Genomic DNA, 17,721 nt, shown 5'->3' with positions numbered 1-17,721 from the left:
AGCACCCGGTTAGAGCAGGTGGCTCAGGGAATTGTGCGGCTGTGAATAGCTTCAGAGATGGAGACTGCACAGCTTCTTTGGACTAACTCTTCCACTGACTGACCACACTTGGAGTAAAATGTTTTTCCTGTATCTAAAGAGATTTTCCCGTATCTAAAGAGATTTTCCCATGTTCCTTCTGGAGGCTGTTGTCTCTTATGCTGTCATAAGCCTATGGTGCCTATTGAGAAGAGTGTTACGACTCCTTCTCCACATCCTCCCGTTTGGTAGCTGCAGTGATTAGTTAGATATCCCCAGGGACAGCTTTCTTCTTTGGGCTGAGCAAACACAGCTCACAGCTTCAGCAGCCTCGGCTGTTGGGGTGGCAGTAAAACAGATTTTGCTACAGTATGTCAGTATCTTTTTTGTTTGTTTCCTTTTCTCTGTGTGTGTGTGTGTGTGTTGTTTGGTTTTTTGGGTTTGTTGTTGTTGCTGTTTTGGGATTTTTTTGTTGGTGGTGTTTGCTCTGGAGAGTCTAAACCTGGACACCACTCCAGCTGTGGTCTGACATGTCACGAAGAAAGAACCCTAACCCTTGACCTACGGACCACCCCTTGCTGATGCTACAGCTTGCTGACTCATGTTCAGCATTTTACCCAACCACCCTGTTCTTTTCTTCCAAATTGTTTTCCATCTAGCCACTGACCAGCTTGTATTTTTCTGCAGGATTACTCCACTCTAAATGCAGGACTTCGCATTTGGCAAGTGCCAAACAAAGCTAGACTAGTTATATTGCGTTTTAAATTTCATGTCATAAATAATTAATTTATTCAGGACTATGCAGTGTGATCCTAGAAGCAGGAGAACTAGTTGCAACATTTTCCAGGCACTCCCCTTAAGCAGAGAATTCAGTGGGCATAGCATAGCAAGGTAAAAAAATGTAAGAACCTTGTTTCAGTGCTTGTGAAAAACAAAGTGAAGGACAGCAAAACTGACTGAACGGAAATGCTATTTTTTTTCTGTATAAATTACATAGTGAATATGTGATTTAAAAACAGAGCTGAGAGAGAACCAATGTACAGTGTTGTGGAGCAAGCAAGAGGGAAGCCACTGCAAGGACAGTTTTCACCAGAAAATAATTAAGTCCATAACATCAAACTTGTTACCACCTACAGCACAGAGAGAAGGGGTAATATTTTAATATTTATCTAACCTTATAAATAAATATTATAAATATCTCTAGATGGCTGACTAAATTCTCAGTGTCACTCCAGTGCAACCCCTCAGAGTGCTGCCTTTTTGCACTCTCAAGCTGAAGTGGTGTAGGTATGAAGACCAATTAACAAACACTGAAATCTTGCGTAATGGCAGATGCTGAAACTCAAACAAGTATCTGTTTTTATGTGGCCTCTGTACCCTGGCAGCCATGCGAACAGAGCAGAGCATGCCTTCAGTCCTGCTGCAGCCATTGGTCTTGGTCATGGCTCTGTGCCAGATTTGGGGGATGAGGATGCAGAGGTATACCTGGCAGCTCATGGGCATTTAAACACAATTGCGTGAGTGTTATCAACGACAAAGCTGGCACCATTAACTGTGTCACCTTAAGGTTATCTCGTTCTTTTTGGGCAGGGAAAAAGTAGCCCTGAATAGTTAACCTGAGTCAACATGCTGACAGCAGCTCATTGCCTTGTCTGTGATACAGATTGCCTGAAAGAGAACATTCCCATTCCTGCCTGCTCCTTCAGGACATTTATCAAGTTCTGTTTTATAAGGTTCCCTTTTAAACCCAGGATTATGCATAACTATTATGGACTTAGAAGGTTTATGGGAAAGCAGATAAGCAAACTTTTTCTGGTTCTCAGCAGTGTATACAAAACAAAATTTTCCTGCCTGGAAGAAGAACTTGCTACTAATTCATTGAACAAGTCCTTTCATTGTCCATTAGGGTCCAATCAGCCCTTTCCCTCACTGGATACACTGAATGGTGTAAAGCTGCCAGCCAGAAAGCTCATGGGAAATAACCTCATGGTATTCACTGTCTTTGATGGGAAGTCAGGAGTGTTGCCTGCAGAGGTGTAGGCTTTACTGTGTATCCATCCCTTTATTCAGTGCAGAAATGAAACCTGTGTTACCACTTCCAGTAGAAACTGAACACATAGTGGTAATGACCTTGCAATTTCTAGATGGCAATCCGTCTGTAGAGTTACTTGTGCCTACCAGTGGAAGGACAGTACGTGACTGTTTTCCAGCAAAATCAATTAAAATGTCAATTGCTGTTTATTCTCCATAATTTATAATGAGCCTGTATTATTTCTATTGCAATAACACCCAGAGGCACTTGCAAGGACTGGGAGCTATGGTGAGCAACACCCTGCACAAGCACATGGGAAAGCAGGGTGTTCTCCTTGGGGATGTCTCGCAATCTGTGTGCAGACAAGCTGCAACAAGTGAGTGAGAAGTTTCACCCAGTTTCTCATACTCTGGTTTTTTGTAGACTCACTCAGACAAAACCACTGTAGCTTCTTCCAAGACTGTTTTTCCAGCTAAACCAGAATAATGCTAGTACTAAGGAAACCTCGTGTTTCCTATTTGGTGTTATAAACGAATCGTATTCTTTTGATCAACTCTCATTTGTCTGCCTCCCTCAGCCATGGAGGCCTGCTTGGCTTTTAATTATACACTACTCAAGGTACCTGTTCTTTTGGTCAGGTGCTCTTGGCTTCAGATTAACCATTTGATATCAAACCAGTGAGGGGGCTGACAGAAAGGTGTCTGATGCTGCCAGTACTCACTTAAACATGCAAGTAGTGTGTCAGGTGATGCTTAATCAAGTCTGTTTATCATCTTTTCATCTTTTTATCTGCCCTAGTGTATTTTTCTTCACCAACTTGTTCCAATGTGTCCTTATTTAACCTTCAACAGTTCTATAGTCACTCCTTAAATCACATCCTTTCTACATTTCTCACTGAAGTCATTGAAACTTGTTCATTTTCGTTACATCCAGGTAAAGTTATTTATTGCATTTTAGCAAAAGCTTGTGACTTGAATTGAATCAACTCAATGTTTGTTCCAGCTTTGCTACAAACTTGCTGGATGAAATGGGCAGATCCCAACCTAGCCACTGCAAGTTCTTCTATAAAGAGGTGCCAGTTGTGTGGCAATATGTGGCCCAAGAGCTCCAAAACCAGGTGTCAGCCACTGAGCTGTTGAAATAAAACACTGTAGAAGGGCAGCTTATTATTGCAGCAAAGTCTGCAGACACTCTGTACTTATTGCTGTGAACAAATATGTGCAGTGGGTCCTCATGCCACTGTGCATAAGCACTGATATGCTGACAAATTCGAAGTTTGACCTACCAACAGCTGTGTATGGCTTGTATTACCATCACTTTACTGGGCCCTTATAGCATCATGCTGCCACATGGTGACAATTTGCTGTCCAAGTGAAGAATATGGGAAGAACTGTCACAGATTAGGTAGTGCCTAAGGGCACTACCAAAATCTGATTTATCAGGAAGAACAGGAGATGGTTTTCTGAACTACAGTTCACCTGGGGAACAGACTGATTTTGATTCGAAGACATTTTGTCGGTTTTATATCTGTTTGTCCCAGTGAGTAGGGTCTGATGCAGTAGCATGGCCAAGGCACCACCTGCAGAGACTGTTCTTGGAGTCTTTAGGAAGCGGGATTATTCTTCTGCCTCTTATGCAATGTATTCCAGGAAAGCAGCTCAGGAGGTTGTGATATCACTTCTCCAAGGGGATTATGAGAGCCTATCTCCGTATACTGGATGTATGCATGCATGTGCATAGACATACCAGACAAGAACATATCTGTGCAATGCATATAAAATTGCAGACTGTTTCAGGTCTGCACTGTAGGTTAGTGTCACGCTCCATCTGTGCATCCAAGCCATCTGCCATTGCAAAAAGTTGTGTCCCATGTTCCTTCCTCACTTAGCTATGTTCCCCAACAGCACATCCCAGATCATTCTGCTGATCCTTTTTCCCTGGCAAGGTACAGCACTACGCAGCTCTGGTGCCAGTTTTGAACCAACTGACTTGACATTTAAAGCAGGACATTAAAGCATTAGTCCAGTTAAAATGCCTTCTCAACCTTGTGAGAGAAAAATGGATTATCTAGAGACCACTTAGTTAGCTATGTGTCTCAGATTTCATATTGCCAGTTGCTAGGCATATGGTCCTGTTATTGATCCCATGAGAGTTTGCATCTCTCTAAGTCACAGAGGAGGTGAAGCAAAAAGTGTATTGATTCATATATTTTAAGATCAAAAGAGACTATTATGATCACATAATGTTAGTTCCTGTATATCATATAATTTCATCGAGTAATTCCTGCATCAAACACAAAATGTTTCAGCTGATACACATCTTTCAGAATGAAAAGCAATTGTTGAGGGTTTTTTAACTCAAATGGTGAAGGAACCATCTCAACAATTTGTTTCTGAAATAATTATCCTCAGTCTTGAAAATCCACAGCTTGAAATTTGAATTGTCTAGTTTCAGCCTCTTGATACTGTTTTGATATGCTTTCATGTGCAAAATTGAGGAGCTTTTCACTCCCAGAAATCATCCTTTGTAGTGATTTAGGCCGTGAACAAGTCACAGTACTTTCCCTTTATATTCTCTGAATAGAGTGAGATGCTTTATTGAGTTATGGCCATAGGAATTTTTGATGATGAGTTACTCAAAATGTAGCTCATCACAACAGAAAACCCAGGGGTGCAGTACAATATCCTGTTGCTGGGAAAAAGAGCCTTGTGTATTACCTTTGGTTAGGCTCCTAGCAAACATTAACATTCTAATACCAATGACTCAAGGTTCCCAGACAAGGGCTGTATTTTATGTCTGTTCTGTGTTCATATCAAATGAAGTACAAATGGGCTGGGGTCTGTGCTACCTGGTTTTCTGTCCTACAATTCTGAAATTTCTGAGAGGCCAGATTTGGTTAACTTGTGGATTTTCCAATAGTCACTAAGACTGGCTGAAAATGGAGGTTTGAATTATTCTTGCAATTAACTCTGACTCTGAGGCAGATAATCATTGTTGTAAAGTACATTAAATATGACCTGCAGCTATTTGAGCTCATGCTCTAATCCCCTCAACTCTTCTAAGCTAAACAAAGGTGGGTGAATCAATAGTGAGATGGTTTCCTTCCAGGAGAAGATGATCATGTGCAAGTCAAGTGGAGCAATATTGCCTTTTGTATCATTACTGAATAGATGCCCCTGCACACTGCACTGCAGTAATAATCTAAATGAAGAGCTCCATGTGTTTTGGAACCTATGAGGCTCCACCACTACTATATCTGTGCTGGGATGTCACTTCTCTCTAGACCCTGCAGGCTTTTCCTTGTGCTCATCCCTATCACACAATGGCTTGCTACTAATGAAATAAATGTAAAATGCCCTATATTTTCCCTTGACTCATTGGTGTGGCCTTTTGCTTGATTGCACATCTGTTGTACTCACTTGCAGATGATGGGAAGTCACCAAGCTAATAGCACCTGCATAAATGTAGAGGGGACAGCAGGCTGAGCCTCTGGCTCTGAATGTGCAGAGAAGCAAATCCGAAATCAGTGTGCTAATGGAGCTTATTCTTTTGGGGTGTAAGATGGAGATATGTATGATATTAAAGCAACCCCAAAACCCAACTCAGAAACAAATTTGTCGTGTTATTCTGTCCCAGCTCTATTTCACATCTTTATATTATATCTATCTTCATCCTGTCATCTATGAAACTAGTTTAGTGCCTCATAATTTCTAAATCTGAATGTCTAAATTTACTCCTTTCTGTTGACATGAACTGATGAAGAGCTGCTGTATTTCATTGGTCAATGAATGAAATATTTTGCTTCCTTGCTTTCCTCGGCGATGCATTTTGGAACTTACAAAGATCATAGTGTCTGTAGAGCACTTGGAAAACCTTACACAAAAGGCACCAGAACTTTGCAAAAAACAACTGACAATATTAGTGAATCACTTCAGCCACCAAGGGAAAATAGGCTTCCATTTTAATACAACAAACAAACCACAGCAGTATTTACTGAACACTTTAAAGATAACAACAGCTACAGAAATACTAATAATTATTAAGGTTTCTTTGTGAAAATATTAATTGCATGGTGATAAACAGTATTGCAACTTTAGAGCCCATATACAGGCAGATTAAGCACCTTTGGGTTACAGGGAGCCCAAAACTGAAACCATCCCTCTCTCCAAAGGCTCCAAGATGAAACAAATGCTCCCAAAAAGAAGGTTTCCATGCCAGAAGTCTCATGTTGGTTGAATAGTGTCTTTTCTGAAGCTAGACTCAACTTCAGCCTGAATCAGGCAGAGAAAGACTTCAGTGCCAGTTCCCCATGACAGACCCCCCCAGACAGCCTGTGGGTTGTATCAGCCAGCACTAACAAGAGCAAGAAGAGACCAACAAATCTCTCCCTTCAACCTGTGCTAGCTCCACATTTCAAATGTTGTTCAGAAGTAAGAAAAGCCCGTAATAGCACAAGATCACTCAAAAAAAAAAGACTTGGTAACTGCATCCTCTCAGAAGGTCAGTAAGGGATACAGGGACCCAGATGGTTTTCACATGTTTCAAGAGATCCCCAGCTGCAGTGACCATTCATAGAGGCAGCTGGACACAGGACTTGGAAAGTCCTCCTCTAAGTGGTGAGGAGCAGACATGCATCTTCCCATGGACAGACACAGTTGAAGAAGCTCTTTGCTGAGTAACTGCTCCCTTTGGGATGAGACAACTCTGCCAAGAAAGTACACCTGGCAGAAAGGAAGGGCCACCTGTAGATACTGGATACCTGCATTTGTTGTCTCAGCTTCCTTACTTCAGCTGTTGCAGGACCACTGTTGGCTTGCCTTTTCCTCTCTCCTGTGCTCTGCTATCAGGAAAAAATAGGAGATTCTCACCAACAATGGATGCTTCCACATTTCTTAGGAGGACGGTGTGATTACTACAGCCTGTCTGATATTAAGAGTATTTATTGCATAGCTACTGAAGACCTTCCAATGATTATTCACCTCCTTTACAAATATGAAAGGGCTTTTCATCTTGAGAGTGTGGTTGTTGCCAGTTGTTGATTTGTAGAAAATTTAGGGTGAAAGTTCAAAATTGAGGCCAGGCTGCCCAGAGTCCCTCTGCTGTTCTCCAAAATAGTATGTTCATCTTCAGCCTACTGGAGGCTCCAAATAAACCTGTCCTCTCCAGTGTTGTTTGTTAAAGAAGTTAGCGTGCACTTCCTTGTAATGCTGTGCAATTAAAGAACCCAATAAGGCTCTTGAGATTTCTGCATGCTCAGTATTTTTTAGTCTTTTGCAGAACTTAACCCTGGATACAGTCATCCTCTAAGCTTCTTGCATAATTCTTTGGTTCTGTACCAGTTCATCTGCAAGTTTCTGTTAGGCACAATATTATTTTAATTTAAAAATACAGCAGCATAAATTACCTAAACAAATAAATTTTTCTTATTACATTGTTGGAAAACTTAGAGCTTTCCTATTTAATGCAGAATAGAAATTGAATAGGAGTTCCAGCATGCAAGAAAAGGTACACCTGGTTCTGTTCTCCTCACCAGAACACTGACTTCTTACCTAACTTACTCACAAAAAGAATTTCTTTATATTTTGATAATTCATATGGCTAATTTGCAATACATAAGCTACATTCATTTGTTTTAGCTCACCGACAGATTTCCTTCTAACTCACCAAAGCAAAAGTGCAGCAATTCAGCTGAATCCTAGGCAGACATTTCTTAAGCAAGAATTATATTGTGTCCTTACAATCTTCCTTGCCTTCAACTTTTAGAGCAATTCTTCAGTAATTTGCCAAGGTTTGAAAGTAGGTGGAGTGCCTGGATTTATGTACTGAATTAACTTTTTACCTGAACTTATTGTAAATAACTCTCTAATATTTTTGTGGCTAACAGGACATGGTATATACTGTTTATACTGCAGAAATGACTGGGTTTTAATGGGGTGTCTTAGAGCAATATGGTTAAAACATACCTTCTCACAAACCACCTGCAATTTGCACTGCCTTCCCCACACAGGCACTAGTAGCACGTCTAAATGTCTTAACCACAACAAAGGCCAAAACTGCTGTTCAGACTTCATTTTCCATGTCTGCAATAAATAGTGGGCCTGTTCAGGTATGGCTACGTGTCATCCTCTCACCAACTGTTGAAACACCTGTACACTGTGCACTTCTCCCTTAGCCCCTGCCACAGACCTGGGGAATGAGTGCTTTGCATAGTAGCTGTGGGTGCTAAACCATAGTGCCACATATCTGGATGCAGAACATACAAATACCACCTGTGTAGCATCTGTGCAGTTTGTTGTGCCTGACAGCTGAGTTTCTGATGTACTTGCACCTGTGGAAAAATACCCTTTTGGGAATGGCTGGTTTGCTCAGCAACCAGTCCTCCTCTACCCACAGAAATCCGCACAAGGTTGGGGGAGGATCCCCATAAGCTGCGTAGGCACCGCAAAATCAACTGCTCTGTTGTGTTTCTGCTTCTGGACAGATTGGCAGATCAAGATGCTGCAGCTTAGAGGACATCCCCTTGCCTTTTCTTCAGTTGGTAGCTTTTGGCATCATTTGTAATACTCTTGATTATTTTTATGGAGCTTCATGTAGTATCAAAAATGTTACCCCAGCCCTGGGCTGACAGGAGAACTTTTGCTGTTGTGATGGCTCAGGCGGCATCTCACCTCCAGTCTCACGTGGCACTTGGAGGTAGAGAGGAATGGCCACTGTCAGCAAAGGGAGGGCAGGGGTGTCACGGGGCTGCCCCATGACCTACTGAATCCAAAGAGCTGCAACAGGCAGATTAAGCACCAGGTATCCTTCTGGCACACGGGCCGAGTGCTCCCTACCCACACTGTTACAGCTGTGGCCATGACAGCGTGGGGATGCGTGTCTGAAGCAGCAGGGGTGCTCTTCTGTGCCAGGATGCATGGGGAGCAAACATCAGTGCTGGAATGGGTGGGATCCTGAAGGACAGGCAGGGCTGCGGTGCAAAGGCAGCCCCGGGGCCACCCCCTGCTCTCGTCACGGTCCCGCGCTCAGCGATGCCGGACGGAGGTCCCAGCCCGTGGCCACCCTGTGACAAGGGCCTGGTGCATTCAGGGAGCGTGTGCTGAACAGGCTAATCAGTTCTGCAAACTAGGATTACTGTCATGCTACTTGTGGTCAGGGCACATTTCTGTCAAACCGCATCTGCCACAGGGCTGCATTAGCTTTTCCTTTGCTTTTCCTTTGCACGGAGGAGTCGGAGGATGCGTTCATTTTTTGTTAGTTCTGCTGGCAATTCATTTGCCTGGAATAAAAAACCCCTGAGATTAGCAGAAATGAACAAATATATCCCAATCATGGTTGAAAGCATTACACTCTACAGAAGATTGTACTGGTCATTATAATCAGACATGGGTTTTTTCTAGTGTTGTCTCCACCACTGCTGAAGATACCTTAGGAAACCATCTTTCAGTGTTCCAGTCTCACTTAATTCTTCAAGACAATCTCAGAATGGAATTTGAGTGACAGCTTATTTTGACTGTCCAGGCTAAATGCCCTTGGGCTCCCTATGCTTCTGCCACAGAAGTAAAGGAGAGGATAGCTGCTGATTTTTTGGGGGAGATGAGGCAGATCCTCTTGTACTAATGTCCATAGAATTCCAAGGGATGACTTAAATTGCTGTGAAATCGTTATGCTGTAAGGTTGGGAATAGAACATGAGTTTCTTGTTTTTTTAATTTATTGAATACAATTTTGGTAACACAAAGTATTTATGATTAATCCAATTCTGAAAATCAGTAATTCTGTCCTGCAAATATATTCTTTCATGCCAAATGGCATGTGTAAAAAATTTTTTAAAAAATCAGTAGGAGAGGTTTCAGCCACACACTTTCTTCTACTGCATATCCTGCAGCTGCAGATCATTATCAGTAGCAGGAAAATCTTGTACATTTTCAGGTTACAGTATAGACCCAAAATGTCTATTAACAGAGACTGCTGTGTGAGTGGCATTAACTGTGCTGCCATCAAGTAGAATGATACAGAAATTAACAGCCACAGATTTTATATTAAATGACCAAAATATTTACAAGATATGTGCCGGATTACCTCTTTTACAAACTTTCACTCACCCAGTCATAAACCAGAAGTCAGTGCCAGACCATTCATTGACAGCCTAACAAACCCATATCAAAACCAGCAGCAAAGAGTTCAGATACACGTCAGAAGAAGACAGTCTCAGAAATTATCAAACATGTAACATTAAAACACTTCACAGGATAAAACCGTGGTAAGTTTTCTGTAGAAAAATTGCTGTTAGGAAAAGAATGCAAAACTAATTCAAAAAAAATAAGAGATCCACGTAAGATATGGGAAAGATGTGTGTAATTTGGGATTTTTTTTTTTTTTTTTTTTTTTTTTTTTTTTTTTTTTTTTTTTTTTTGTATTGGGAATGCCCTGAATTCCACACAGAACCGTGGTCTGCCCCCACCTCGATGGCACACAGGGCTGTACCCCTGTGCTCCTCGCCGGGGAGGACGGCGTGCCCAGACCCACCTTGTTCCTCAGGCACGGATCTGCTCCTGCCTCAAGGAGCAGCGCCACTGTCCTCACGTTGCCACTCAGGACGGCTGCATGGAGAGCAGAGGTCCCGTTCTAGGAATGCCAGTGGAGGGGTTTGTACCATGCGTGGGAAGAAAAGCAAAAGGCAGTGAAACACAAAGAACAGACCTACGAGTGAGACAGAGGTAACACGGGAGAGATTAGGTCATCAATGGCAAAGGGTCTGATTTTGGGTGCTGGCAGCCGAGTGTGATGTGAAGGAGGTGATTTCAAATGCTTTAATAAAAACGAGAGTCAAGTTCACTTTACCACAGCAGTATTTCCTTTTAATAATCACCCTTGTCAATAGATCAGAGGTGACATCAACACAACACTTGTTTCTGCCTGGCAAAATCAGCCATTAACAAGTGAAACAGAAGCACAAGCAGTAATGGAAGCCATCTGTGCATTTTATCTTCCCTCTCTGATGATTAGTGTCCTCAGTGTCAGGCAGATGATTGGTGGGGGTTTTTACGGCTGGCCTTTTGTTTGTGGTTGCAAACTGAGAGTTCAGATATGTGTGGAAGCTATTTCATACTCAAAATTAATAACTAAGTTGATGCCACCTACATTTTCAAGTATATTATGTTTGCCAATCATTTGCATGCACAGAGGCTATCAAAGTATGTGATTTATGGACACATAAAATTAGGTTGGCCATTAAAAAGCAGCTTCCAAATAGCTGTTACTTTTCAAGCCATTTTATGAATTCAGAGGAAAACAAAATCAAGTCGAGAATCTGCTCACAACAGATCTTTTAGGACACTATTTTGCTGACTAAATGCAGTAGAAGGCTGGGTATAATGTTAAAACTGTACAGTCAAGAGTAATCTACTTACAGTAGAAATAAAATCAAGTAACAAAAAGCAGAATTTTTTCTGTGACATAATATGCTTCCTCATTCCAAGAATTAAATTCACAGTTTCGTTTAAAAAAATTTGTGAGTGGCATTAAGGCTAAAAAGGATAATTTCATTTTTGTCTTGACTTTTTTTGTCTCAAACTCCTATCATCTTCCACTAGAGCAGTCATAAGTGTCAGGTCTTTCATCAGACCCTTTGTCTTCTTGTGTTCAGCCTGAAAACATCTCAGTGTTTCACTACTAACCTTCAGCAGACCAAGCGTGGGAGAGAATTTCAGCAGCTCTTCTATCACATTGTTGTAGCCTTTAATGGCAGCCTTCAGTAAAGCAGTTGTACCATCCTTTAAAAAAAGAGCAATGTCATAAATGCTTGCCTGCATTTCCCTTGCAGGGGAAGCTGGAGGGGAAGAAAAAGCCGGACGGGAAATGCCAGCTCTCCCCACACATCTGAAAGGACAATCTCCTCTGCTCATCACCTTTGAGGGGGCACCTCCACAGCATGTGCTGCTGCTTTTAGGGTACCTGGAGGGTTATTCCTCTGGAGAGTGAAAGCTTCAGGATAAAATGAACCAGTGACACCATATACCATCTTTATCTCTCAACTGCGTGGACATTTCCATTCCCTTATTCCAGAAGGTCCCTCCAGGAAGCTGTCCCAGACACAATGGGAAAAAGGAAACCTGTGGTGGGACTTTGCAACCTGACAAACAGGATGGACTCTGGAGGCACCAACCTCCATCCAGGCTGCCTTACAGCCCCCCAAATGAGGCATGAAGCTGCAGACAGAGCGCAGGAGGAAGTGCTACTCACATCGCGTGCGGCGTCTCGCTCAGCGCCCCGCAGCAGCATCACTCGCACCACTTCGCTGTGACCCATCTGCGAGGCAATCCACAAGGGAGCTGTCCCATCCTGCAAACAAAACACAACTGCTCAGGGCTTCACTTCAGTGCTCTGTGCCCTCTGATACTGCCCAAGCTGACTGGAATTGATGTACTTCAGTTACTCAGTCAAATCCTACAGGGAGACAAACGCACAGCTGTGTTCAAACCCAAGTGGTAGATTGGTGGATCAAGTTAGAACTGCTTCAGTTTGTGGAGTACAGCCTCCCTTACTGCCCTCTCTTGCACTGTTTGCCAGAAATGTGCATTGCTCTGTGAAATTAAAGCCCAGTAAGGCACCAGCCATGCCTAAAATACACAGAGAAGTTTGAAACATAAGGGCTAAAGCTATCTTGTGTACTTTGAACTCTAGGTGATTGGATAGGACAGAGGATACAGACAAACCTCAGCATGCACAGGCAGATTTGGCACCTGGGTGCCTGCACATAGGGAGTGAAAGTTGTTTACAGAAGCTAGAGAGCAATTCAAGGTGATCACTAACTTTCAGTATTAAATTACATTATTCACCCTCAGTGAATCTGATAAAAACATCCTGCCTTACAGTGAAGGTGAGTATTTGTGAGTATTTCACAAATTTTATCTTCAAAACTCCACTAGAAAACAAGGCAATTATCAAGGGATCCAGCATGAAACAATCTGCTTTGGAAAAGTTGTCCTATGCAATCATTTGAGCACAAAACCTCAGAAAATAAAATGCACATTCAGAGTAAGCTAAACTTTGTGATCCATTTCCCTTGCAAAGGCGAGTTGAAGCACTAGAAGTATTTCTCATTGCAAGTAGAACTTAGTTTTGTGTCTCTTCCTCTTTTTGATTCTAGATAGCCTAATTTTCCAGACTGCAGGAGAAAAAAAAATAATCACAGACCAGCAGTTATGTGGTGCCAAACTGATTCTCATGAACCTTTAAAAAAGGCTTTGTCTGTATGGACTTCAACACAGAAGTGAGGCCCCACAAAGCAGAGTGGCTGCTTCTGCCTTTAGGGCTTGCCAGTTCCCCTCACCACTCTCCACAACCTGAAGTCTTGGCTCAAAAGAGGAAGACGAACTAAAATGAGACTTCAAAAACAGCCTTAATGAGAAGTTTCAGGAAAAATCAACTTTTTACATTAAATAAGATATTGCCACCTTGATCAAAGAAATAGTCTCACTTCCTAGTGCCAGCTGAAGCTTCCTATGACTTGCTCATTCAACTCAGAAAACCATTGGTAGATCAGTTCTCTGCTTTCCATGGACTAGTGAATGAATCCTTTCAAAAAACCAGAAAAGTTATTTCTTCCTTTGATATAATAATCTGGGCTTCCCTTTTTCTGATTCTGAGAAGGAATAAATGCACATCCTGAGATTTTCAGTATTCTCAAGTGGTGAGGAACATGATCTTTGCCTACCTTTGTATAATTTCTCTATAAATGAACTCATGGAAATTAGAGACTGAACTCACTCTGGTATATATCCTGTTAATATGAGTGTTGTTTGTGATCAAAAATAACAAAGGCTGTCTTGTATACAGAGTATGTGATGTTATTTGATGGCAAAAACTGTCCCTCTCCAACTTATTTATTTTTCCTACCAGCAAGCTGACACTTCATATTTTTATAATCTCTCCCCACCAGAGGGCTCTAGAAAATAGCAATAGGTGCATTGAAAAAGCCTGTAAAACTCAGAAAATATCTGAGAGCAGCCTACACAATTTAATCTGTGTGAAGAACCAATGCTGTACAAATCCATGCTTGTATTTACACAAGCAATGAAAACATAAGCTCAGCATAGGAAAAAAAGCAGCTTTTGTTTACTCACAATGAAGTTTGTAGAAACACCCCCTATTTTCAGGTATAAATGCAAAGGAGCAAAAGGAAATGCAAATGCTGGGTAATATCACTGCTGTCAGACATTATCCTCAGCACCCCAGCTAAAGGATAGAGACAAAAGTACATTATGGAGAAGAGTGGCTGTATTGAAGGACTTAGCCTGAAGAGAAGAAAGACTGTGAAGATAATGATGGGCTCACATTGACTATGGTCAGCTTCTTTCTCTTAAAAAACCAGCATCTAGCACTCAGGTTTATGCAAATATCTATAATATTTATGTGGAGTAAATGAGGTTTCTGTCCATTTTCATATTTCTGAATGACGCAAAGCCGATGCTACATTTTACTAAGAGGTCACATGAAAATTCCTTCAAGCCCTAGATATTAGGGCTTGAAGATGAGTCAAGAAAAACATGATAACAGGGAAAGATGCAGTTCAAAAACTACTCTCCTTTCCTTGTCCCTCTGCCTACCCAGCAGACTGCAGATCATTGCATTCCTAGAATAATTTTAAATACCCCATATGTTTGAAAAGTGTTCTTTTTTCCATATTTGGTTACAAGCTTGTATATATGGACAACACCTTATTATATCCAGCAGCCAGAAGTTCCAAATATACTCTGACTGAAAATATTAATGCTCTTTCTCTTATCCATTAACTAATGACTTCATCTTGCATCTTTGAATCTCAACTTTTGCTTATGGCTTGAAGTTTTAGAAAAGGCCAGATTAGGGTGGGAAGTGAAAGACCCCTCAAATTTCCAGTAGGTATTTCCAGGGGCAGACAACCTCTACTGTCAGGCTACTTAGTGTCATCTCCTCCACTGCTCTGCCCATTAGACACTTGCACTACTACACCTAATTTGCCAGTAGCAAATTGCTTGCTTGCTGAAGTGCACCCTGTATAAATTTACTGGCTTACATATATGTGTAATTGCATGTCATGTACTAAGAAAAAGGTCATTAACTTTCAGGTTATTTTGAATCTGCTTAGCCAGCCAGAATAAAGCCTGTTGGGACATAGATTGCCAAAACAACATTGGCAAAGAATCTTACAGCTTTGTTTTGTAAGTTGAAGAAGCATAGAAACATCTCCTGTAGCAGGCTTCAGACAGTGCCCTCAGCTCTGTCTAGACAAAAAGATGACAAAAGAATTCCTGCTCAGCTTCTCAATATTGGCAAGAGCAGAAGGCAATTACAACCCAAGAGAAAGGACATTGCCAGGGAAGAAACTTTCCAGGAAGTTTCACTATTTGGTCTTGTGAGACCTGAGCTGAAGGGCTTGCACAAGATCATCCAAAGTGCTCTGTGGTGTCAGAAATACCCCCATGGGATGGGAGATGGGACACCAGACCGAGGAGGAACCAGTACCCACTACAGCAGCAGGAGGAGATGTAGAAGGCAGATGCACGTGTGCAGGTCCATGGATTAAGCCACCAAATTCCCAAGGTAGAGAGGAAAACTTGGACACCATGAGGAAGGAGAAGATGAACTCACACCTGGCACTCTGCAGCCCTGTATTTGAGGTAACGTTGCCTGGAAATGTTTTCTACCACAGTGAGAGCAGTGTAGCTTGTAAATGAGAGTGAGAGTGGTCTGGCATTGAAACTGGAGCTACATTCCTCATGACCAGCACACCACCTCCTTACAAAGTACAAATCCATTTGTTAGTAAGAAAGAGACTGAAGTCCATCCAACCATTACTTGACTAATTAAACAGTAAAAATGTTCCATTTGTTAAGGAAATGCTTCAGATTACAGTGGGCCCAAATACAAATGCCATGCACTTATCCAGGCATAATCTTAGCAGGGATCGGAGGTACCCTCAAGCAAGGAAGGTCTGTCCTGCTGGAGATGGAACAGAGGAGCCAGGAGGAACATTCACACAGAGACAAGTCTTTGCCTCAACTAATGTTTACAAATGCCTCATGAAACATTGTGTGGTAGAAATTGGATTAGTGAGCTAAAAAAATAGTGTCAGAAAGAATTAGCTGTACTATAATTACAGATAGCAGAATGCAGTTTTAATGGCAACAGGGTTCAGCTAGATCTAAAGCTCCCCAACCCTATTCTGACTTACTTAAAAGGCATTAATGCATACCTTGGTCTCTCCTTCTACACTGAAACTTTAGACTTAATTAACACAGCTTTTAACATTTCTTAAGCTTGTTCTAGGGTGACAGTGTGGAGGCAACCTAGGAGCAGCTGAGGCATCAGTCCAGGGGGTAGCTGCCAGCACAGCTCTGGTGCTCAGAGGTGGGGCTAGGGGCAGCAGTTAAGTCACTTAAAATACTAATCCTCTTTCCTTACACCACAGCTAGGAGAGTGCACAGACCTACACATGCAGCAGAAGCATATAGATCAGTGTCTGCTGCCAGGCTATGATTTGTCAGGCTTTTGGTGCAATGAAAGGAAATACTGAAAATACCTGGCAGAGCTTGTCTCATGCCACGTTGTCCACTGTTATTAGAGTTTTTGCACTCATTTGCTCTTGCCTGCTGCTTTTTCACTTGCTGCAGTCAGTGATCACAGCCACCTGGCTGACATGCATGACTAATTACAAGGACAAGACCTTATCCCATCAATTTCAAATGTGCAGTGAAGACCCAGGACAGCTACCTTGCCTGCAGGGTTTCAGCAGACCACAGGCGAGGGTCTCTCAAAGCAGGTAGAGAAACCAGACATTTCTACGTGCTGGGTGTAAACTCCACCTCTGGCTGTTTAGGTACTGATTTTAGAGTCAGGAAACAGCTAAGCAATTAAGAAACTCTTTTATTTGGAAAGCAAGAGAGCTTTCATACATGTCTCTGTATACCATGTACCTTACCTGTATACCTTACCTAACTCCAGCATCCAGTGATGCACAGTGGATCCAGCCCCTAATTCCCTAGAAGGGATCTCTGAACCAGCCACAAATCTAGCTCACGCTTCCCATTTAATGATCAAAGAGCAGCTCTGCTGCTTGCAGAGGAGCTAATTTCATGCTTACAGCTGCTGCTGGTTGTATGTGTTTGCAATATCAGGCCCACTGGAGTGACTAGCTGGATATGGGGAGAAAAGCTTTCCATGTGTATCAAGAACTTCCAGAGATGAAGGCAATACTCATGCTTGAATTTCAGAGTGCACAGGAATGACATAAAGTAAAACAAACAAATAAACAAAAGTAAAAATAAAAATATTTGTCAAAGATAAACTTTGATACCAAAGACACGTCTGAAAGTATGGAGATTTCAAAAGATACAATTTAGTACTGCCTCCTCCTAGAGCTCCCAGATTTTCAAAAACTTTTCACACAGTTTTCAAAAGAACTCAGGGATGTTGTAGGCTCAAAAGTAATGTGGTACAACACAAACAGCTCTGTAGTTGCAAGAGGTAGTGCAAGGCCCTTACATTAACATTTCATACAGCTGGAGGGTTTTCTTTTTCTTTTTTCTTTCGATTCAGTTTGGTGCCCGACCCAAACATGCATGTGGCTCAAACCCGTTTAAAGGAGCAGTCAGTGGTTTAATCTGCTCTAGGATTACAGAATCATTTAGG

The 17,721-nt window shown here is 41.9% G+C and overlaps 1 protein-coding gene across 1 annotated transcript in view; it reads right to left on the bottom strand.

Annotated features, from left to right (window-relative positions):
- Positions 1-4,719: 4,719 nt before the first annotated feature.
- Positions 4,720-17,721, bottom strand: part of ANKRD29 (ankyrin repeat domain 29) — a 32,203-nt gene continuing 19,201 nt past the window's right edge. The window contains exons 7-10 of the mRNA XM_063395379.1: positions 12,292-12,390; positions 11,727-11,822; positions 10,576-10,674; positions 4,720-9,326 (exon numbers count right to left, since the gene is read on the bottom strand). Of these exons, the coding sequence (XP_063251449.1) occupies positions 9,243-9,326; positions 10,576-10,674; positions 11,727-11,822; positions 12,292-12,390 (378 nt within the window). The 3' untranslated portion in view covers positions 4,720-9,242. The remainder of the gene's footprint in view (positions 9,327-10,575; positions 10,675-11,726; positions 11,823-12,291; positions 12,391-17,721) is intronic.

This window comes from Prinia subflava, chromosome 1 (assembly GCF_021018805.1).
Source record: "Prinia subflava isolate CZ2003 ecotype Zambia chromosome 1, Cam_Psub_1.2, whole genome shotgun sequence".
In the NCBI taxonomy this organism is placed as follows: domain Eukaryota; kingdom Metazoa; phylum Chordata; class Aves; order Passeriformes; family Cisticolidae; genus Prinia; species Prinia subflava.
The sequence above is the reverse complement of the archived record's forward strand: the minus strand, read 5'-3'. Positions and strand labels throughout refer to the sequence as shown.